Source organism: Heterodontus francisci, chromosome 31 (assembly GCF_036365525.1).
Source record: "Heterodontus francisci isolate sHetFra1 chromosome 31, sHetFra1.hap1, whole genome shotgun sequence".
Taxonomy (NCBI): Eukaryota; Metazoa; Chordata; class Chondrichthyes; order Heterodontiformes; family Heterodontidae; genus Heterodontus; species Heterodontus francisci.
Genome location: NC_090401.1, coordinates 42,616,683 through 42,639,349, shown reverse-complemented (window position 1 = coordinate 42,639,349; position 22,667 = coordinate 42,616,683). Strand labels below are relative to the sequence as shown.

At 43.8% G+C, this 22,667-nt stretch overlaps 1 protein-coding gene across 1 annotated transcript in view; it reads right to left on the bottom strand.

Moving 5' to 3' along the window:
- LOC137347042 (synaptotagmin-like protein 1) overlaps positions 1–22,667 on the bottom strand; it is a 72,056-nt gene that overhangs the window by 1,354 nt on the left and 48,035 nt on the right. Inside the window, exons 11-17 of the mRNA XM_068011047.1 lie at positions 22,619–22,662; positions 15,231–15,397; positions 14,848–14,950; positions 13,719–13,880; positions 9,120–9,198; positions 2,466–2,565; positions 1,730–1,935 (exon numbers count right to left, since the gene is read on the bottom strand). Of these exons, the coding sequence (XP_067867148.1) occupies positions 1,730–1,935; positions 2,466–2,565; positions 9,120–9,198; positions 13,719–13,880; positions 14,848–14,950; positions 15,231–15,397; positions 22,619–22,662 (861 nt within the window). The remainder of the gene's footprint in view (positions 1–1,729; positions 1,936–2,465; positions 2,566–9,119; positions 9,199–13,718; positions 13,881–14,847; positions 14,951–15,230; positions 15,398–22,618; positions 22,663–22,667) is intronic.

Below are 22,667 nucleotides of genomic sequence, written 5' to 3'. Positions count from 1 at the left end.
GAACTGAAGTACAGATCAGCCATGATCAAACTGAATGGTGGGACTGACTCGAGGGGCTAAATGGTCTCCTCCTATTCTATCTTCCTGTTTCTGTCTTCCTATGTACATGTCACCACACCTATTGTAAGCTGCATGTTGACACCTGGACTTTACTTTATGTCATAGGGACAAAAAGCAATTCTTGCATTTTATGGGCCATAACAGCAAGGGATTAGACAAAAAGCTAGCCCAAAAAGCCAAATTTTCTCATCCACTATGAGGAAGCCTTTCAGATCCTGGGGAGGGAGATCATAGAGGGTGCTGGACTTGGGGAAATGGGAGAGCATGGTCATGGCATTTTGCTTCACTGCCTATTGTACTAACATTATTGTCAATCATATCCCGGCTGTAGTGCTGAAGATTGTGCTGCAGAACTAGCCGCACCTTAGTCAAGCTGTTCCAGCACAGCTGCAACACATGCATCTAATTGACAATGTGGAAAATTACCCAGACCTGTTTGGTCCACAAAAAGTAGAACCCACCCAGCACTGCCTGATCAGCCTACTCTCAATCATCTGCAAAGTAATGGAAGGAGTTGTCAACATTGCTATCAAGCGACACTTACTCACCAATAACCCATTTCCTGATGCTCAGTTCGACAATTAACATTCATTCTATATAAGTGCCAGTCAATGCCAATCTCCAACAAAACAGTCCAACCACCTCCACTTGATATTCAGTAGTATTACTACCAACAATTTCCCCATCGTCAATACCCTGGGGGGTCACCATTGACCAGAAACTCAATTGCAACAGCCACGTAATTGTTGTGGCTACTATAGCAGGTCAGAGGTTGAGTATTTTGTGGCGAGTGGCTTGCCTTCTGAATCTCTGAATTCTCTCCACCTTCTACAAGGCACAAGTCAGCAGTGTAATGCAATATTCTCCACTTGCCTGGATGGGTGCAACTTCAAGAACATTCATAAAGCTTGACATCATCCAGAACAAACCAACTCGCTTAATTGGCAGCCCATCCAACTTAAACATGCACTCCCTCCACCATTAGTGCACCTGATTGCAGTCTGCCCCATCAGTAAGACTGCCTATTTTCTCCTCCGCATCAACACCCAACTCTAGATTTAACTATTCCAACACACTCCTGGCCGGCCTCCCATCTTCCACCCTCTGTAAAATTGAGATCATCAAAAACCCGACTGCCCATATCCTAACTTGCACCAAGTTCTGTTCACCCATCATCCCTGCGCTTGCTAACTTACTTACATTGTCTCTTGAATAAGCAACGCCTCCATTTTAAAATCTCATCCCCATTTTTGATCACCCCACTGTTGGTAGCCATGCTTTCAGCTACCAAGGCCCTATGCTTTGGAATTCCCTCCCTAACCCTCTTTGTCTCTCTATTCCTCTTCTCTCCCTTAAGACACTCCTTAAAGCATAATTCTTTGATGAAGCTGTAGGTCATCTGTATGCTGTCAGGTCACTTACCATCCTGTTTACGTGACACTCCAGTTGCCGCCACCTTGGATGGTACACCCGCCTATTCTAACTGCAAGGCCACTCTTAATGTGTAAGTCAGAGTCTTATGATCTACGTAGGATCCCAACAGCAAGCGACCAAAACTTACATATTTGTAATTCAGCCTCTGAGACGGTGGTCCTTGGAGACAGGTCCCAAATATACCAAGGCATTTTTAACTTTTATTATGTAGGGCCAAGAGGAGTGACTTTGTTACCTGTTCCCAGACTGAGCCTCAGTCCTCCCAGGAGCTGGCTGGAAAAGGTATCATGATCCCAGATGGTGATCTCGGCACAGGTCTCACTCATATCTTCTGTCTGAAAGCCATCATATACCATCGTGTGGTTATAAACAGGGTTCAAATCCTTCTTTATCACTCTGGTCTTCTGTCGGCTGGACTTGGTGACATCTGGGAGAATATAACTGATAACAATATAATGATACAGGAGTCAGTCACATCCAAAAAATGGTACTGGTAGCACTGGCCCAGTCACACTGCATATTGGCATGCTGTCCGTTGCACACTGGTCCAGTCATACTGCGTGTTGCCACATGACCCAGCTGCACCGCATATTGGGGTACCAACCCAGGGGCAGTGCATGTTGGGGTGCCGTGCATTGGGACAGTATCAAAATCTGCTTCCTCCAGGTATTTGTACTTCTGGACCTTTCAGCAGAATATTTGTCATGATTTAGGGAAAGCCCATGGATATCCTCAGAAGGCCGTGGGACAGTCTGGGGAGCTGGAATGTTGTGGGACAGGCTGCCACAGCTTGTCCATCGCTCAGACTGTGATTCCAGTGGAATGCATAGCCTCATCTCCCCTGGTGCCTCAGGAATCCAGCCCAGGTGGGAACAGGTGCACCAGATTCTAATTCCTTTCCTTCATTTTCCCTGCTCCTTATCAAGATGGCCATCAGTTCCACAATTCCATGAAATGAAAGACTACATTACCATTTAACAAAGGGGTTGATGCCCTTGGATCGGATTGGAATGAGATTCCGTGCTTCCTTTAGCCAGATGTGCACCTCTGCAGTGGGAGGCATATCCCGATCTAAAGCAGGATATTGGAGCGTCAGATACAGCTTCACCACCACAGCCCAGCCCACCCCATCCCTCCATCCTCAACCTACATTCTGAGTGATAGTTTCAACCCTTCCTGACCCCACTTCATGTAAGGAATAGTAATACAGCAACAAGAATAATTTAGGGAGCTAAGTGGCAGATTAAAAACCAGGACCTCAAAGGTTGTAATCTCTGGATTACTCCCGGTGCCACGTGCTTGTGAGTAGAGGAATAGGAGAATACAGCAGATGAATGCGTGATTGAGGAGATGGTGCAGGAGGGAGGGCTTTAGTTTCCTGGATCACTGGGTCTGTTTCTGGCGAAGGTGGGACCTATACAAGTTGGACGGGTTGCACCTGAACCAGAATGGGACCAACATCCTTGCTGGGAGGTTTGCTAGTGCTGTTGGTGGGGGTGGGGGGTGGTTTAAACTAATTTGACAGGGGAATGAGATACGGAGTGGAGGTACAGTAGGGGGTGATGCACAGTCAAATATAGAAGAGAAACTGAGTCAGTCTGGAAGGCAGAGCAAATATAGGCCAGTTAAGGCACAAGTGAATAATGCAAGGCTGGATTGCATCTATTTAAATGCAAGGAGTCTTACTAGTAAGGCAGATGAGTTGAGGGCATTGATTAACACATGGGAATATGATATTATTGCTATCACAGAGACATGGTTGAGGGAAGGGCAGGACTGACAGCTCAATATTCCAGTGTACAGAATCTTCAGGCGTGACAGGGGAGGGGTTAAAAGAGGAGGTGGCATTGCACTGTTGATCAAGGAGTCAATTACTGCAGTAAGGAGGGATGATATCTTAGAAGGTTCCTCAAATGAGGCCATATGGGTAGAACGTAAAAACAAAAAAGGGACAATCACTTAGCTGGGAGTGTACTACAGGCCTCCAGATAGTCAGGGAGAGATGGAGGAACAGATATGTAGGCAAATCTCAGAGAGGTGTAAAAATAATAGGGTAATAATAGTAAGGGATTTCAACTTCCCCAATATCAACTGGGATAGTCAGTGCAAAAGTCTTAAAGGGGGCAGAATTCTTCAAGTGCATACAGGAGAGTTTTTTGAGCCAGCATGTAGAAAGTCCGACAAGAGAAGGGGCAGTACTGGACCTAATCCTAGGGAATGAAGCCAGACATGTGGTAGAAGTGTCAGTAGGGGAGCATTTCGGGGATAGTGACCATAACGCTGTAAGATTTAAGGTAGTTATGGAAAAGGAGAAAGATGGACCAGAAATAAAGGTACTGAATTGGGAGAAGGCCAAGTTCAATATGATAAAACAGGATCTGGCCAAAGTGGACTGGCAGCAGCTGCTTATAGGAAAGTCTACATCAGACCAGTGGGAGTCATTCAAAAACAAAATAGTGAGAGTTCAAGGCCAACATGGTCCCATAAAGGTGAAGGGTAGGACCATCAAGTCCAGGGAATCCTGGATGTCAAAGGATATAGAGGATTGAATGTGAAAAAAAAGGAGGCTTATGGCAGATTCAGAGCGCTGAAAACAGCGGAGGCCCTAGAGGAGTATAGAAAGTGTAGGGTGGTACTTAAAAAAAAAATTAGTAGAGCGAAGAGAGGACATAAAAAAACACTGGCGGGCAAGATAAAAGAAAATTTATAAGTATATTAAGGGCAAGAGGATAACCAGGGAAAGAGTAGGGCCCATTAGCGACCAAAGTGGCAATGTGTGTGTGGAGCCGGAGGACATAGGTGAGGTTTTAAATGATTACTTTTCATCTGTGTTCACTATGGAGAAGGATGATGTAGGTGTAGAGATCAGGGAGGGGGATTGTGATATACTTGAACAAATCAGCACTGAAAGGGAGGAAGTATTAGTGGGCTTAAAAGTGGATAAATCCCCAGGCTCCGATGAGATGTATCCCAGGCTGTTAGGGGAGGCAAGGGAGGAGATTGCAGGGGGTCTGACACAAATTTTCAAATCCTCTCTGGCCACAGGAGAGGTACCAGAGGAATGGAGGACAGCGAATGTGGTACCATTATTCAAGAAGGGTAGCAGGGATAAACCAGGTAATTACAGGCCAGTGAGTCTAACATTAGTGGTAGGGAAACTATTGGAAAAAATTCTGAGGGACAGGATTAATCTCCACTTAGAGAGGCAGGTATTAATCAAGGATAGTCAGCATGGTTTTGTCAGGGGGAGATCATGTCTAACAAACTTGATTGAATTTTTCGAGGAGTGACACGGTGTGTAAATGTCGTCTACATGGACTTCGGTAAGGCTTTTGATAAGGTCCCGCATGGGAGATTGGTCGAGAGTAAGGGCCCATGCGATCCAGGGCAATTTGGCAAATTGGATCCAAAATTGGCTTAGTGGCAGGAGGCAGAGGGTGATAGTCGAGGGTTGTTTTTGCGATTGGGAGCCTGTAACCAGTGGTGTACGGCAGGGACTGGTGTTGGGGCCCTTGCTGTTGGTAGTGTACATTAATGATTTAGACATGAATATAGGAGGTATGATCAGGAAGTTTGCAGATGACATGAAAATTGGTGGCGTCATAAATAGTGAGGAGGAAAGCCTTAGATTACAGGACAATATAGATGGGCTGGTAAGATGGGCAGAGCAGTGGCAAATGGAATTCAATCCTGAGAAATGTGAGGTGATGCATTATGGGAGGACTATCAAGGCAAGGGAATATACAATGGATGGTAGGACCCTAGGAAGTACAGAGGGACCTTGGTGTACTTCTCCATAGATCACTGAATGCAGCAGCACAGGTAGATAAGGTGGTTAGGAAGGCATATGGGATACTTGCCGTTATTAGCCGAGGCATAAAATATAAGAGCAGGGAGGTTATGATGGAGCTGTATAAAATGCAAGTTAAGCCACAGCTGGAGTACTGCATACAGTTCTGGGCACCACACTATAGGAAGGCTGTTACTGCACTGGAGAGGGTGCAGAAGAGATTCAACAGGATGTTGCCTGGGCTCGAGCATTTCAGCTATGAAGAGAGAGACTGGATAGGCTCGGGTTGTTATCCTTAGAGCAGAGAAGGCTGAGGGGGGGACCTGATTGAGGTATACAAAATTATGAGGGGCATTGATAGGATAGATAGGAAGAAACTTTTTCCCTTAGCGGAGAGATCAATAACCAGGGGGCATAGATTTAAGGTAAGGGACAGGAGGTTTAGAGGGGATTTGAGGAAAGGTTTTTTCACCCAGAGGATGGTTGGAATCTGGAACACACTGCCTGAAGGGGGAGGGTAGAGGCAGGAACCCTCACAATATTGAAGAAGAATTTAGATGAGCATTTGAAACGCCATAGCATACAAGTGCTGAAAAATGGATTAGAATAGATAGGTGCTTGATGGCCAGCACAGACACAATGGGCCGAAGGGCCTGTTTCTGTGCTGTATAACTATGACTCTAACTACTTGCATTTATATAGTGCCTTTGACATAGTAAAATGTCCCAAGGTGCTTCACAGGAGCATAAATCAAACAAAATTTGACACTGAGCCATGTAGGAAATATTAGGACAGGTGACCAAAAGCTTGGACATCAAAGTCATTTTTTTTTAATATAAGAGGAGCAACTTAAAGGTGGAGAGAGAAGTAGAGAGGTTAAGGGAGGGAAGTGGAGAGGTTTAAGGTTGGAATTCGAGAGCTTGGGGCCTTGGCAACTGAAGGCATGACTGCCAATGGTGGAGTGATGAAAAATCAGGGATGTTCAAGACTTGGAGGAGGGCAAATATCTTGAAGGGCTGTAGGTAATTTCAGAGATAGGGAGGAGTGAGCCATGGAGGGATTTGAAATTACGGATGAGCATTTAAAATCAAGACATTGCTCAACTGGGAGCTAATGTAGGTCAGTGAATACAGGGGTGATCGGTGAACGTAAATTGGCGTGAATTAGGACACAGGCATAGAGTTTTCGATGACTTTAAGTTTATGGAGGGTAGGACATGGGAGGCCAGCCAGGAGTGCATTGAAATGGTCAAGTCTAGAGGTTACAAAGGCATGGATGAGGGTTTCAGTGGAACAGCTGAGGCAGGGGTGAAGTTGAATGATGTTACAGAGGTAGAAGGAGGTGGGCTTGGTGATGGAGTGAATATGTGGTCAGAAGCCCATCTTCAGGTCAAATATGACACCAAAGTTGTGAACAGTCTGGTTCAGCCTCAGACGGTTGCCAGGGAGAGGGACAGAGGCAGTGTCTAGTAATGAAGTTTGTGGTGGGGACCAAAGACAATGGCTTCAGTCTTTCCAGCTTGGTTATTATCTACTTTGATAGGAAGAATAGAAAGCAGAATTTTTTTTAAAAGGTGAGAGACTAGTAAATGTTGCTCTGCAGAGGGGTTTGGGTATCCTTGTACATGAATCACAGAAAAGGTACAGCAAGCAATTAGGAAGGCAAGTGGTATGTTAGCTCTTATTACAAAGGGGTTGGAGTATTAGAATAAGCAAGTCTTGCTGCATTTGTGTAGGGCTTTGCTGCGACCACACCTGGAAAACTGAGTGCATTTTGGTCTTCTTACCTAAAGGAAGGATATATTGCCTCAGAAAGGAAGCAATGAAGATTCACTAGTTTAGTTTCAGGAATGAGCAGTTGAGTAGAATGGGTTTACATACAAGAACATAAGAAACAGGAGCAGAAGTAGACCATCTGGCCCATCGAGTCTGCTCCGTCATTCAAAACGATCATGGCTGATTTTAAGACTCCACTCCACTTTCCCGCCTGCTCACCATACCCCTCGATTCCCTGAGACACCAAATATCTGGCCTTCCCAGCCTTAAATGTACTCAACGATGGAGCATCCACAACCCTCTAGAGTAGAGAATTCCACAGATTCACAATCCTTTGAGTGAAGTAATTTCTCCTCCTCTCAGTCCTAAACAATCGGCCCCTTATCCTGAGACTGTGCACCCATGTTTTAGATTCCCCAACCAGTGGAAATAATCTCTCAGTGTCTACACTATCCAGCCCCTTTAGAATCTTACATGTTGCAATGAGATCACCTCTCTTTCTTCTTAACTCCAGAGAATACGGGCCCAATTTACTTAGTCTGTCATCATGGACAAACCCTCATCTCAGGGACCTATTTAGTGAACCTTCGCTGCAATGCCTCCAGTGCAAGTATATCCTTTCTTAAATGTGGAGACCAAAATGGAACACAGTATTCCAGGTGTGGTCTCACCAAAACCCTGTACAACTGTAGCAATACTTCCTTATTCCTGTACTCCAATCCCCTTGCAATAAAGGCCAACATGCCATTTGCCTTCCTAATTGCTTGCTGTACCTGCATGTTAAATTTATGCATTCCATGTACAAGCACACCCAAGTCTCTTTGAACATCGACACTTACAACTTTCACACCCCTTAAAAATATTCTGCTTTTCTATTCTTATGACCAAAGTACATAACTCCACACTTCCCTACATTTTTCTCTATCTGCCGTTTTGTTGCCCGCTCACTTAACCTGTCTATATCTCTTTGCAGCCTCTGTGTCCTCCTCACAGCTTACCTTTCCACCAACCTTCGTATCATCAGCAAACTTAGATACATTACTCTCTGTCTCTTCACCCAAGTCATTTATATAGATTATAAATAGCTGAAACCCCAGCACTGATCCTTGCAGCACTCCATTATTACTGCCTGCCAACTTGAAAATGCCTCGTTTATGCCCACTCATTGCTTCCTGGCTGTTAACCAATCATGTATCCATGCTAATATATTACCCCCAACTCCATGAGCCCTTACCTCGCCAATTAACCTTTTATGTGGCATCTTATCGAATGCCTTTTGGAACTATATCTACCCTACTAGTTACATCGTCGAAAAACTCTAATAAATTTGTCAATCACCATTTCCCTTTCGTAAAACCATGTTGAGTTGTTCCAATAATACTGTGCTTTTCTAAGTACATTGTTAAGACTTCCTAAATGCTGGAATTTTTCAGCATTTTTCCAACAACTGATGTAGTTCCCTGTTTTCTTTCAACCTCCTTTTGTGAAAAGAGGTGTAATATTTGCCAACTTCCAATCTGATGGGATCGTTGCCAAATCTAAGGAATTTTGGAAAAATTCTCTGGAATTTAGAAGAATGAGAGGTAATCGCAGTGAAATGCATAAAATTCTTTGAGGGTTTGACATGGCAGATGCTGAAAGACTGTTTCCCCTGACTGGAGCGTCTAGAACTGTGAAGTGCAGGGGGAGGGGGCCACAGTTTCAGGATATGGGATTGGCCATTTAGGACTAAGATGAAGATAAATTTCTTCACTTAGTGGAGTGTGAATCTTTGGAATTCTCTACTCCAGAGGGCTGTGGATGTTTAGTCATTGAGTATATTCAAGACTGAGATTGATAGATTTTTGGATACTGAGGGAATCAAGGGTTATGGGCATTGGGGTAGGGGTGGGGGTTGGGGGGGGGGCAGGGGTGACAGTGGAAGTGGAGTTGAGCTGGATCAGCCATGATCTTATTGAATGGTGGAGCATGCTTGAGGGGCTGTATGGCCTACACCTGCTCCTATTTCTTAGGTTATGATTGTAACTGAAAAGTGTTGCTGATGATGTGATTGAACGTACCCTGTGATCCTGCTGGGATGAATTTCAGCGACAAGGACAGCTGACCTTTGCTTCGGATCATGTTTGGTGGAGGAGCAATCTGCACAAGAGTAGATTCATACATTTTATTTCCACATCCATTGCCATCTACACTTCACACACACTATGGGAAAGGGCAGTCTATTTCCGTCTCAGACAGCTGCCTGGAATAGGGATAGAGTCTGTGTCTGGAGATCTACAATGGCAGATTTCAGCAAACGTGATGGTAGATGGACTTGAACATAGCGAGAGGTTCAATGATGGAGATGGCGATAGAAAGCAGGAACCCAACAGGCTCACTCCATAGGTTAGTGGACATAAGTTAAGCTGAGCTGACACCTATTTGATTTCCTAGCAAGTCATTGTAAACTTGTGCCCTGCAGAAGGATGTTGGGAAATTTGACAAAGCAAAAATGGACATATTTTCATTAAAATCTGTGGAAAGAAAAATTCAGGACAATTCTCCATCATTTATTTTGGTCCAGTAGCGGGCTGTTGTCAGTAAGCAATTTATTCACATGCACCTTGAGGGGATTAGATTGTAAAACCACAGGATTACATGTGGGTTCTGACAAAAGGTCATCGACCTGAAATGTTAACGGGCCCAATTTTAACTCACTCAAAACACGTTCACTTAAACGTAGATAAAATTGGGCCCGCTTACCTCTGTTTCTCTCTCCGCAGATGCTGCCTTATCTGCTGAGCCTTACCAGCAGAGGGAGTAGGATATGTAAATACCAAGGGCTGAAATTTACCAGCCCCTGAGTGGCAGGGAGGCCAGTAAAATAGCAGGGAGCCTCATTGGCATGACTTCCCTTCACTGTCCTCCTGCCAAGGTAGTTTTCCAAAGGCAGGCAGGAGCTGGGCTGTGAGGCGGATCATCCGATTGCACAATTAAGGGCCCATTTACGGGCCATTTTATGGGGCCACCAGCATTTTGCGACAGCGAAGTGGGGCCCCCCCTACCATGCAGGGAGGCCACCAGCTTTGTGGAGGCAGCCTTCCTGTGGCAGCCGGGTAGGGGCCATTCAAGCTGGAGGCTCTGTGGCCCAGAATGGGGGCTACAGGCATGAAAGGAAGCCCCTGTGGCCCCAGAGATGCCCCGGGAGGGGTTTCCCCTCCACCGTGAAGGGTCTATTACCCTTGGCCATCCTAAATTTTAATTTTCAAATACCTGTCCGAGGACAGCTCCATTTTGAGGCACTCCGAGGTCTCTGACCTGCCTCAGCAGCACCCACCTCTCCTGGTGGGGCTGCAGAGGCTTCAGAGCTACCGGCATTCTGATTGGGCCAACAGCATTAGGAGCCTGCTCACCGACCTTAATTGGAAAGTGGGCCCGCAGGCAGCCAATTAGGAGGCCGCCTGCAGTAATATTGCTGAGCTGGTCACATTGCCGGCAAGTGTGACCTCGGGACGTACTTTTCACCCCAACGTTGGGGACCTGAAGCCCTTGGTAAAATTCAGCCCCAAGAGTCTCAACACAGAGTAATGAACAGGGCGTTTCAATACCGAAGGTGTAGATACAGAGACAGTTGGGTATTTAAATAGTGAGAAACTGGACACAGAGGGATCAGGGTATTTTGATAGGAAGAATGAGAGGAAATGTAAACTAAATACTATAGTTTTAAAGGGGTGCAGAACAGAGAGACCTGAGGGTATATGCACACAAATCTTTGAAGTTGGCAGGACAAGTTGGTAAGAGGTTAAAAAAAGCATAAAGCATCTTTGACTTTATAAACAGACACAATGAATACAAAATCAAGGAAGTTTTTCTAATTTATATATCACTGGTTAGGCCTCAGCTGGGTATGGTGTTCAATTCTGGGCACCAAACTTTAGAAAGGATGTCAAGGCCTTGGAGAGGGTTTAGCAGAGATTTTCTGGGATGGTAACAAGGGGGAGGACTGCAGTTATGTGGAGAAACGGGAGAAGCTCTCCTGTTCTCCTGAGCAGAGCAGGTTAAGTGGAGATTTAGTAGAGAAGTTCCAAAATACGAGGAATATTGATTAAGTATATAGGGAGAAATTGTTTCCAGTGGCAGGAGGGTTGGTAACCAGAGGACACAGATTTAAAGTAATTGGCAAAAGAATCAGAGGGGAGACGAGAATTTTCTTTTGCGCAGCTGATTATTATGATTGTGAATGTACTGTCTGAAAGGATGCTGGAAGCTGATTCAATAGTAACTTTCAAAAGGGAATTAGATAAATACTTGAAGTGGAAAAAACTGATGGCCCATGGGGAAACAGGAGGCAAATGGGACTAATTGGATAGCTCTTTCAAAGAGCTGGCACGAGCAAGATGGGCTAAATGGCCTCCTTCTGTGCTGTATGACTCGATGATTGAACTATGAGTGGGAGTGGAGTATTTAAATACTGAAACCCCTCCTCCTGAATTTCACTGCATTTACCATGTGATGGAGCAGCAGAAAATCTGATGGTGTCAAAATGCAGATAGAATCACAGAATCACAATTGTTACAGTGCAGAAGTAGGCATTCGGCCCATCGTGTCTGCACCCTCTCTCCAAAAGAGCAATTCCATTCAGTTTCATTACCCCGCCTTCTCCCCGTAATCCCACACATTCTTCCTTCTCATAATAGTCTAATTCCCTTTTGAATGTTTCAATTGAACCTGCCTCCACCACACTCTCAGGCAGTGTATTCCAGACCTTCACCACTCGCTGCGTGAAAAAGTTTTTCCTAATGTCATTTTTCTTTCTCATACCAAATACTTAAAATATGTACCCTCTTGTTCTCTATCCTTGCACGAGTGGGAACAGTTTCTATCTACCTACTCTGTCCAGACCCCTCATGATTTTGAATACCTCTATATCAAATCACCTCTCAGCCTTCTCAAAGGAAAATGCTTTAGAGCCAATGAAGTACTTTTGAAGTATAGTCACTGTTGTGATCCAGGAAATGTGGCAGCCAATTTGCAGACAGCAAATTCCTACAAACAGTAATGTGATAATGACCAGATAATCTGCTTTTGTGATGTTGATTGAGTAATAAATATTGGCCAGGACACCAGAGATAACTCCCCTGCTCTTCTTCAAACGAGTGTCATGAGATCTCTTATGTTCACTTAAGACAGGGCCTCGGTTTAACGTCTCATCCTCCAACACTATAGCACTCCCTCAATACTGCTCTGGAGTGTCAGCCTAGAATTTTGTGGAGTCCTGAAGTGGGACTTGAACCACAACCTGCTGACTCAGAGGTGAGAGTGCTACCAACTGAACGATGGCTTCCTTTCTTTTTAAAAGCTTCCTAAGTGGAGTACATGAATAAGATTCAGAAATAACCTCAAAATGTTCCTACATAGCTAAATATCAGCTCCTTAAATGCACTTCAGTAAAGAGCCTGCCTATAGCTCAGGTCCCTGTTTTATAGGGATGTGTATATACCCAAGGGCAATACCAGTATAAGTAACAGGAAATTGTGTAAACATCTGAGGATGGGGTTGGGGTGGGGCGATTCTGTGAAACATGCTGGGTTGGTTCAGAGGCTGATGCTTTTAACTAAGCACCAGGACAGCTAGCAGTTAAGTCATATGAAACTAATTTCAAACGAATTGATTACAATCAGCAGGTCAGACAGCATCTGTGGAGAGAAAAACAGGTTCTGATGAAAGGTCACATGGATCTGAAACGTTAACTCTGTTTTTCTCTCCACGGATGCTGCCTGACCTGGTATTTCCAGCATTTTCTCTTTTTGTTTCAGATTTCCAGCATCCGCAGAATTTTGCTTTTGAATTGATTACAATCTTTGGTTAAAGATTAGTCCTAACTTTGCTATTCGAGTTAGGATTTTTAGTAATCTTGTATCTGTTCCCATCTTATGATTTTGTGTTAGAAGCACAATTCTGGCTAGACTGGAGTGGAGTTTAAGCTGGAGGTGATTCCAGCATTGCTTACGATAATAAAAACAAATTGTTTTTTCAATGTTACATCAAGATTATTTGACATTCTCTCAGGATTAGATGTACCTTTGTGAACTTATAGTGAGAGAGACTGAGCAGCATCAGGTGCATTGCAATCAGTTTTTAAATTGTCATTGCCTCCCTCGCACCCTATTTTCTGCTCTACTCAGTGTGGGGTATTCAGATTAGAAATGCAGGAAATTGGGAGTGATTGTCAAGATTGACTGGGTGATGGAAGGTAATGCCTGTTGCCAATCGCACCGTTACAGGATATCTGGGCCATTTATATTTAACTGAGCTAATGGTTGTTTGTGCTATAACATAACTGGTGAATGGGACAAGTCACTAAATGGGCACAAATCAACTATCATGCCCTTTATGCCCTTTAACCAATTGGAAAAGTTTCTCTAATGTGTGTAATACACAGAGGCCAAGAATATCAACGTGGCATATGAACAGTAACTGCTGAAAATGTCCAGTCTTAGCATCAGTCATCATCAGGATACCCCAAGACAGTGCACATACTTCTTGGTCTATTGGAAGAAGCAGTTTTTTTGCAATGAATGGCTGTTCCTCAGTCCTTAAGTTGTAAATATAACTGCATACACAGGTAATGGGACAGTATGTGGCAGATGAATGTGTGCAGGACACTCACTATATCTTACCCGTGGCTGTAGGATGCAGGATATAGGTTTGATATTGCTCCAATCCCATGATTCTAGTGGGATCTCCACCTCTCCCAAGAAGAGATTGTGACCAAAGTGATCACTGTGCCACACGGAGAGATTCAGAGTACGACTCTGCAGCTCATCTTTCTCCAGTTTGTACTTTAGCAAAAACAAAAATTAGGAGCAGAGGGTGAATGAATGCATTGTTCGAATATCAGGCATAGTGCAACAGTTAGCAAACAGATGCAACACAGTGAGAATGGATCGATAAAAACCTTAGCAAGAGTTGTGGAGAAAGACATGCCTCTGTGTATATGGTTATAGAAGCTATGTAATCATGTGCCCTGGATGTGTCAGGGTTTATGTTTATGCACTGGTGTCAAGGTATGATGTGTGTATGTGTCAAGGTAAATATATATATATAAAAATGTGTGTGTCAGTGTAAATATGGTATATGTATACATTTGTCATGATATATATGGTGTATATATACACGTGTGTCAGGGTATATATGGTGTATGTATTGCTGTGTCTCAGGATATATGTTGGTGTGCATGTGTGTCAGCACATAGATGATGTATATGACAGGATATCTCAGTGTAAAAGTGATGTATATGGGGTGTGTGTCAACGTATATATGATATCTGTGTCAGGGTGCATCAGTGTATGCATCAGGGCTCTGATGAGAGGCCATCGACCTGAAATATTAACTCTATTTTTCTCGCCACAGATGCTACCTGACCTGAGTATTTCCAGCATTTGCTGTTTTTGTTTCAGATTTCCAGCATCTGCAATATTTTGCTTTTGCATCAGTGTATATATTTGGTGTATATGTCAACAACAAATTGCATTTATACAGTGCCCTTAAAGTAAAACGTCACAGGGCACTTCACAGGAGCGTTAACAAATAGGAGAGCATTTGAGTAGTCAAAACTGGAGTTAACAAAGGGAAGGATGAGGGTTTCAGCAGGAGACGAGCTGAGACGGAGTCAGGCGATGTTACAGAGGTGAAAATAGGCAATCTTGGTGATGGAGCGGATATGTGTCAGGGTGCGTCAGGATGTATCAATGTATGTACGTTTCACCGACAGGTGGATGAAGATAAAGATACCAAAACTGATCTCACCATTAAGCGCTCATTAAATGTAGGATTCAGGGTTTTCTTCCTCACCGAGGTTTTACGCTTGCTTCGGGATGATTTGTCTGGGAGAAGATAACTCTTCACGTAGCTATTAAAGGATTAAGTTAATAAAATCAGTCAGTATCTCATCAGGAAACATTTCAATCAAAATACAGCTCTGTATCTGACATTGTTTGACATGCACACTCAGGGAAAGAGATACATGGACATGGAAACACATGGTAATCTCCAAACCGAATCACAATTCCACCTGTCTGGCTTTGTGCTGGTGCGGATGCCACTATCTCACTATTAACAGCTGGACTTCCACCTGCTGCAAGTCACTAGATTTGGGTCAAAATCGCATTTCATTAAAGACTTTTACTTACGGGTCAGAACGATTTTTCTTGGCTCCAGCCAGATCATCACATTGTAGCAAGAGAATGTGGAACTCATGACTGTTCTCATCATAATGCAGTGAGAAAGTGATACTGCCTCTTACATCGACACATCCAAAATCAGCACTGCTGTACAAGCTCATCATACTGCCACTGAGCTACAGGACAGAACACACAGTATCAGTTAGTATTACTTCTGTTCTCCGCTGGATTGCATTGCTTGCCAGGGCTCCAGGGTCAGAGAGATTGACACAGTGTAATGGACCCCATGAACCCACTGTGTGAACCATAGAATCACAGAAATGTTATGACACAGAAGGAGGCCATTTGGCCCATTGTGTATATGCTGACTGAAAAAGAGCTATCCATCCTAATCCTGCTTTCCAGCTCTTGGTTCGTAGTTTTTTTAGATTATATCACTTCAAGTGAAGAGTCACATTTACTGCAAACCATGGAGCTACAAGTTTTCTACTTATTTAAAATAGTTACTATAACCCATTAGGTTCAAGCACCAGTGAGGTGCAAAACCTGATTTTCACAAACAGCAAGTCAATGTGAAGTTGACACTGCACTCTGCCACTGCCCCCACCCACCCTTTACAGTGGGCTGCCACATAGCTTGACAAGTTCTGGAGCAAGGTGGTTGCAGTCTGTTCCTTGTCTGAAGTGTGACATTGAGCGCGACATTAAGTCAGTAGTCTTCTTTGAATCTGAAGGTACAAATGGACAGGAGGGAGGACACCTGCCTGATCAGCTTGGACAAGGAGAAGGCCTTTCATAGAATATTGCACACAATGGGGTTTGGGAAGGGAATCTGCATCTGAAGCCAATGACTTTACACAAATATCAGTAGCACAGTTTTAATCAAAGGGTGGGAATTGGAAAGCCTTCTCATCAAATCTGGAGTCAGGCAAGGCTGTCGTCTCTCTTGTTCGTGTGTTGCATCGAACCTTTTGCTGAGTCTATCAGGAAGGATGCAGATCCTAGGCAGTGGAGGCATTCAGTTCAAGGCCTCCTTGTACTTGGACAACGTCACCATCTTCTGGTCGGATCCGCTCTCGGTTCACAGATTGCTGAGCAACAATGACCAGTTTGAATTGGCCTCAAGAGCTAGAATATATTGCAATAAAAGCAAGGCCATCTTCTTGGAAACTGGGCCTACAGATCCTTTGTCCCCTTCATCGTCAGATCAGGTTGCCTGAAGGTGCTGGGAATATGCTTTGGAGGGCCGGGATGAGCACCAAGACTGGGCAGTGTATATAGCTAAAGTCAAGTAAAAACTGGGAATGTGAGAGCGATGCTGCCTTGATTATGGATTAGAACCTACTCATCAGGTGCGAGGTGCTCCCAGTATTGCTGTACATGGCACAAATCTGGCCCATACCTCGCTTCTGTGTAGTGACAGTTACCGGAGCCATCTTCTTTGTCTACTTTGTCTGGAGATTGAAAACAGACCGTGTTTGCAGGGGCACGATGTACAAATCTCCAGATAAAGTGGGGAAAAATGTATCCAACGTCACCCTCATCCTGATGGCCACCTTTGTGTGTGGCTGATCAAGCTGTGCACAGACCCTTGGAACGCAAACACCAATTGTCACTATGTGCTAAGGTTCTATGTGTCTCCAGTGTTGCAAAGAATACATCTGGCCATATTGCTGTGGAATGCTTCATTCTATCGTATCATGCCGTATCACCTGGTCCTTGTAGAAAAGTTTGTGCAGAAAAACACCTTTGACCCCAAGCTGATCAGGCAGTGGCCTGCACATAACATCCTTGAGGCCCTGTAGAAAAAGGGGACGATGGATCCTGTCGTATGGCAGCCTGAGCAGCCTGTCAACATCAGATGCAGATGCAGTTGCAGTGGGGGAGAGACCGTCATCCATTTCCTTTTGTACTGGGCGTTTGCAAAGAATGTCTAGAAAGAGCTGCAGTTGATTTTGTCAAGGTTTGTCCTGAATTGCTCCATAACACAGGACTCTGTGCTCTATGGACTGTTTGAGGGATGCACACCTTGACAAATAAACATCAACTGCTGCTGGAAGGTTATCAACTCAGTGAAAGACACTCTTTGTTCTGCCCGAAACTTGCTTTCTTCCAGAGCAAGGAGCTGTCTATGACCGAATGTTGCAGACTGGCACATTCCAAGGTCCAGGACTACGTGCTGAGAGACACAATGAAACTTGGTGCAGTCTCCGCAAGTGTCCAATGGGGAAAGGCTTCAGTTTAAGGCCCTCTTGCCATTGTACACCCTTGGAACCAGTGTAAGACACCTCGGACAGTACATGTCAGGAAAATTTAAATGCAATTTCAATGTAGATGTAATCTGCATTATACGTGGAATGAGGCACCCAAGAGTAAAATGTACTATATTTAACCAAATTGATCTGTAACACACTATGTGAACTGCCATCTGTGAATTGTACTAGAATGGACCTTTACAAATTTTATAAATTAATTATAGTTTTGGAAAAAAGTGTCAGTCTGGCTCAATTATTTTTACTCACAACTCAGTCAGCGGAATGCGGGTTCAAGCCCAGTCTAGGACTTCAGTCTGTAATCTGAGCCGAATATTGCATTGTCAGAGGTGCCTACTTTTAGATGCGACGTTAAACCAATGTCCCATTTAGCAATTCAGGTGAACGTAACTATTCAAAGAAGAACAGGGAGTTCTCTTCATGTCTTGGCCAACTGTCATCCCACAACAGACGCCAGCAAAACAGATTATCTGGCTATTCATTTAATTTGCTGTCCTGGGATCTTGCCTTGCATATACATGAACATACATACAAACATACGAATAAGGAGCAGAGTAGGCCATTCGGCCCTTTGAGCCTGCTCCGCCATTCAATAAGATCATGGCTGATCTGTTTGTGTTTAGAATTCCACACTCCCATCTACCCCTGATAACCTTTGATTCCCTTGCCTAACAAGAATCTATCTACCTCTGCATTAAAAATATTCAATGACCCCGCCTCCACCACCTTCAGAGGCAGAGAGTTCCAAAGTCGCACAACCCTCAGAGAAAAAATTTCTCCTCATCTCTGTCCTAAAAGGGTGACCCCTAATTTTAAAACAGTGCCCCCTAGTTCTGGACTCACCCACAGGAGGAAACATCCACTCCACGTCCACCTTGTCCAGACCATTCAGGATCTTATAAACTTCAATCAAGTCTCCCCTCATTCTTCTAAACTCCAGTGAAAACAAGCCCAGTGTGTCAAACCTTTCCTCACAAGACAACCCGCTCATTCCAGGCATCAATCTAGTAAACCTCCTCTGAACCGCCTCCAACACATTTACATCCTTCCTTAAATAAGGAGACCAAAATTGCACACAGTATTCGAGATGTGGTCTCACCAATGCCCTGTATAACTGAAGCATAACATCCTTACTTTTATTTTCAATTCCTCTCGTAATAAAGAATAGCATTCCATTAGCCTTCTCTATTACCTGCTGTACCTGCACACTAACTTTTTGTGACTCCTGCAATAGAACACCGAGATCCCTCTGCACTTTGGAATTCTGCAGTCGTTCTCCATTTAAGTAATCCTCTGCTTTTTTATTCTTCCTGCCAAAGTGAACAACTTCACATTTTCCCACATTATACTCCATCTGCCAGATTTCTGCCCACTTACTCAACCTATCTATTTCAGTCTGTAAGCTGTATGCCCTCTTCACAACATATTTTCCTACCTATCTTTGTATCATCTGCAAATGTAGTTACCATGCCATCACTCTCCTCATCTAAGTAATTGATATAAATTGTAAAAAGCTGAGGCCCCAGCACAGACCCCTGCGGGACTCCACTCGTCACATCCTGCCAATCAGAAAAGGACCCATTTATGCATACTCTCTGTTTTCTGCCAGCCAGCCAATCTTCTATCCATGCTAATATGTTACCCCCTACACCATGAGCTCCTACTTTGCTCAATAACCTTTTATGTGGCACCTTGTCAAGTGCCTTCTGGAAATCCAAGTACAGTACGTAAAGGCTCCCCTTTATCCACGCGCATGTTACTCCTTCAAAGAACTCCAATAAATTGGTTAAATATGATTTCCCTTTCACAAAACCATGCTGACTATTCCCGATTACCTTGAGTTTTTCTAAGTGCCTTTTCTAAGCTACAACCTCCTTAATGATCGATTCTAACACCTTCCCCACAACAGACATCAAGCTAACTGGCCTATAGTTACCTGTTTTCTGCCTGCCCCCCTTCTTGAATTGAGGGGTTATATTTGCTACTTTCCAGTCTGCTGGAACCTGAACAGAATTTTGAAAAATTAACACCAACGTATCTACTACCTCATCGGTCATCACTTTCAAGACCCGAGGATGAAGCCCAGCAGGACCTGGGGACTTGTCAGCCCGCAGCTCCATCAGTTTGGTCAGTACCACTTCCCTGATGATTGTAATTTCACCAAGTTCCTCTCTTCCTTCCACCTCCTGATTTACAGCTTTTGCCAGAATGTTTTTTGTATCCTCTCTAGTGAAGACAGAAGCAAAATATTTGTTCATTACATCTGCCATTTCCTTATTATCTACTATTAGCTCCCCATTCTCACTCTCTAGAGGACCAACACTCACTTTACTTACTCTTTTCCTTTTAAATACCTGTAGAAACTCTTGCTATCCATTTTTACATTTCTAGCTAGCTTCCTCTCGTACTCCAATTTCTTTCTCCTGATTAACCTTTTAGTCATTCTCCGCTGTTCTTTATATTCTGACCAATCATCTGAACTGCCACTCATCTCTACGCAATTATATGCCTTTTCCTTAAGTTTGATGCTTTCCTTAACTTCTTTAGTTAACCATTGATGGTGGGCCCTCCCCTTTGAATTTTTCTTTATAGTAGGAATATACTTATTCTGAGTATTCTGAAATATCCCCTTAAATGTCTGCCACTACTTCTCTATTGATCGATCTCCTAGCCTAGTAAACCAGGTCACTTCAGCTAGCTCAGCTTTCATGCCGACATAGTTGCCCTTATTCAAGTTTAAAATACTAGTCTTAGACCCACTCTTCTCTCTTTCAAACTGGATGTAAAATTCAATCATATTGTGGTTGCTGCTACCGAGAGGTGCCTTTACTCTGAGGTAAGTAATTAATCCTGTCACATTACACAATACCAAGGATAATATAACCTGCTCTCTGGTTGGTTCCAGAGCATGCTGCTCTAAGAAACTTTCTCGAAAGCATTCTATGAACTCCTCATCAAGGCTGCTATTGCCAATCTGATTTTTCCAGTTCATATGTAGATTAAAATCACCAATGATTATTGCCATCCCTTTAATTACAAGCACCCAATATTTCTTCTTGTATACTTAGTCCTACATTGTGGTTACTGTTCGGGGGCCTGTAGACCACTCCCACTAGTGACTTCTTTCCCCTACTATTCCTCATCTTCCCCCAACCAATTCTACATCCTGATCTCCCGAACCAAGATCATCTCTAACTATTGCACCAATACCATCCTTGATTAACAGTGCTACAACTCCACCTTTATCTAGCTTCCCATTCTTCTTGAATGTCACATACCCCTCAATATTCAGGATCCAATCCTGTCATTCTGCAGCCCCATCTCCATAATGGTTATCAGATCATATTTATTTACTTCAATGTGCACTATCAGATCGTCTACTTTGTTATGAATGCTATGTGCATTCAGATACAGAGCCTATAGTTTTGTCTTTTTGTTATCTTTGTAATAGCTAGTCTGTTCTTAGGTTTTTTCTCTCTGTCCCTTCCTGCCATTCTATGACCATTTCCCATATTACTAATCTGCTCTCCTGCCTTGACTGTACCCCTTGATTTACTACATCTACTCAAACTTGATCCCGCACCACCACCACCCCCACCCTCCCCGTTTAGTTTAAAGCTCTCTCTATTTCCCTAGTGATATGGTTTGCTAGAACACTGGTCCCAGCATGGTTCAGGTGCAGACTGTCCCAACGGTCCAGCTCCCACTTTCCAATACTGATGCAGTGGCCCATGAACTGAAACCCACTTCTCCCACACCAGTCTTGGAGCCACGTATTCATTTCACTAATCTTATGTGCCCTCTGCCAATTGGCACGTGGCTCAGGTAATAATCCAGAGATTATTACCCTCAGGTTCTGCTCTTCAATTTGATGCCTCACTCCTCATACTGTCTAAGCAGAACCTCTTTCCTAGTCCTACCTATGTCATTGGTACCTATATGGACCACAACAACTGGATCCTCCCCCTCCCACTCCCAGTTTCCTGTCCAGCCCTGGCCAGATGTCCTGAACCCTGGCACCGGGTAGGCAACCATAACCTTCTGGACTCACGTTCTTCGCTGCACAGAACATTGGTTGCCACATTTGCCTACATAACAATAGCATCTAAACTTCAAAAGTAATTTGTTGGCTGCCAAGTCCTTTGGGAAACCCTGAGGATGTGAAAAACACTTTTACAAATGCAAGTTATTTCTTCTTTACCTTCAGATTGGGCTTTGGAAATATTATCCCAAGAATGCTGACAACATTGGTATAAATGATGAGTGAGGGTGTGGTATCGGAGCTGGTGCGATGTGAATCTCATACAGATTAGTCTTCTAGTTATACGGCAGCACCAGACAGCATGAATACTGCTCATTCATGCTGCTCAATACCTTGAAGAAAGGATCAATACTGGACAAGAAAAGCATTGAGGATTTCAGAGACCTGCTTGGTTCACATGGTGTTAGCAAGAGAAGAGAGTCCATGATTAAGAGGGTAATGGCACCGTCTCTGGCAGCACCCGGTTTCATGGGCAGAATAATTTCTTCTTCCAAGCTTTCTCATGCTGTCTTTGCGTATATACAGCCAGCATGATCCTTGTGTTAATGTGTGCTGCACACCATCTGCAACTATTTGTGATCCTTTGAAAGTTAGACACGAACAGTCAGGATAGTCAGCTTTGCTCTTTGAACAGAAATCAGGATGCGGGCAAAATAACTTCAGTTCAATAACAGTGACTGATTGTATTGCTACCTCCTGATACATCAGCAATTTTCTGCCCAGCTGCTTTCTGTGAGGCTGGCAGACATCATGGAGAGTGCCACTCCTGCTAAATAAATAACTGCAGCAAAACACTGGACTGCTTCACAGAGAAAGGTTCCTGAACAGCAGAAACATCTATGCATTCACTCTTCCAGCATCTTTGGTTATCTAGGATGCTGTCTAAAATTTAACAGCTAAATTAATAGAAAATCCCAGCAGTGACTGAGACCCAGTATATCCGAATACACAACAGGGATTAAAACCCAGTACACACAGCAGGGTCTGGAACCTATAACATACCAGTGCACACAGAAGAGGAAAACAATACATTCCAGAACACACTCAGCAGGGATTCAGAATTTAGCACATTCCAGTACTCACAGCAGGGGATAGGAAATTGGACAGCGAGTTGTTAACATCCACATCTTTA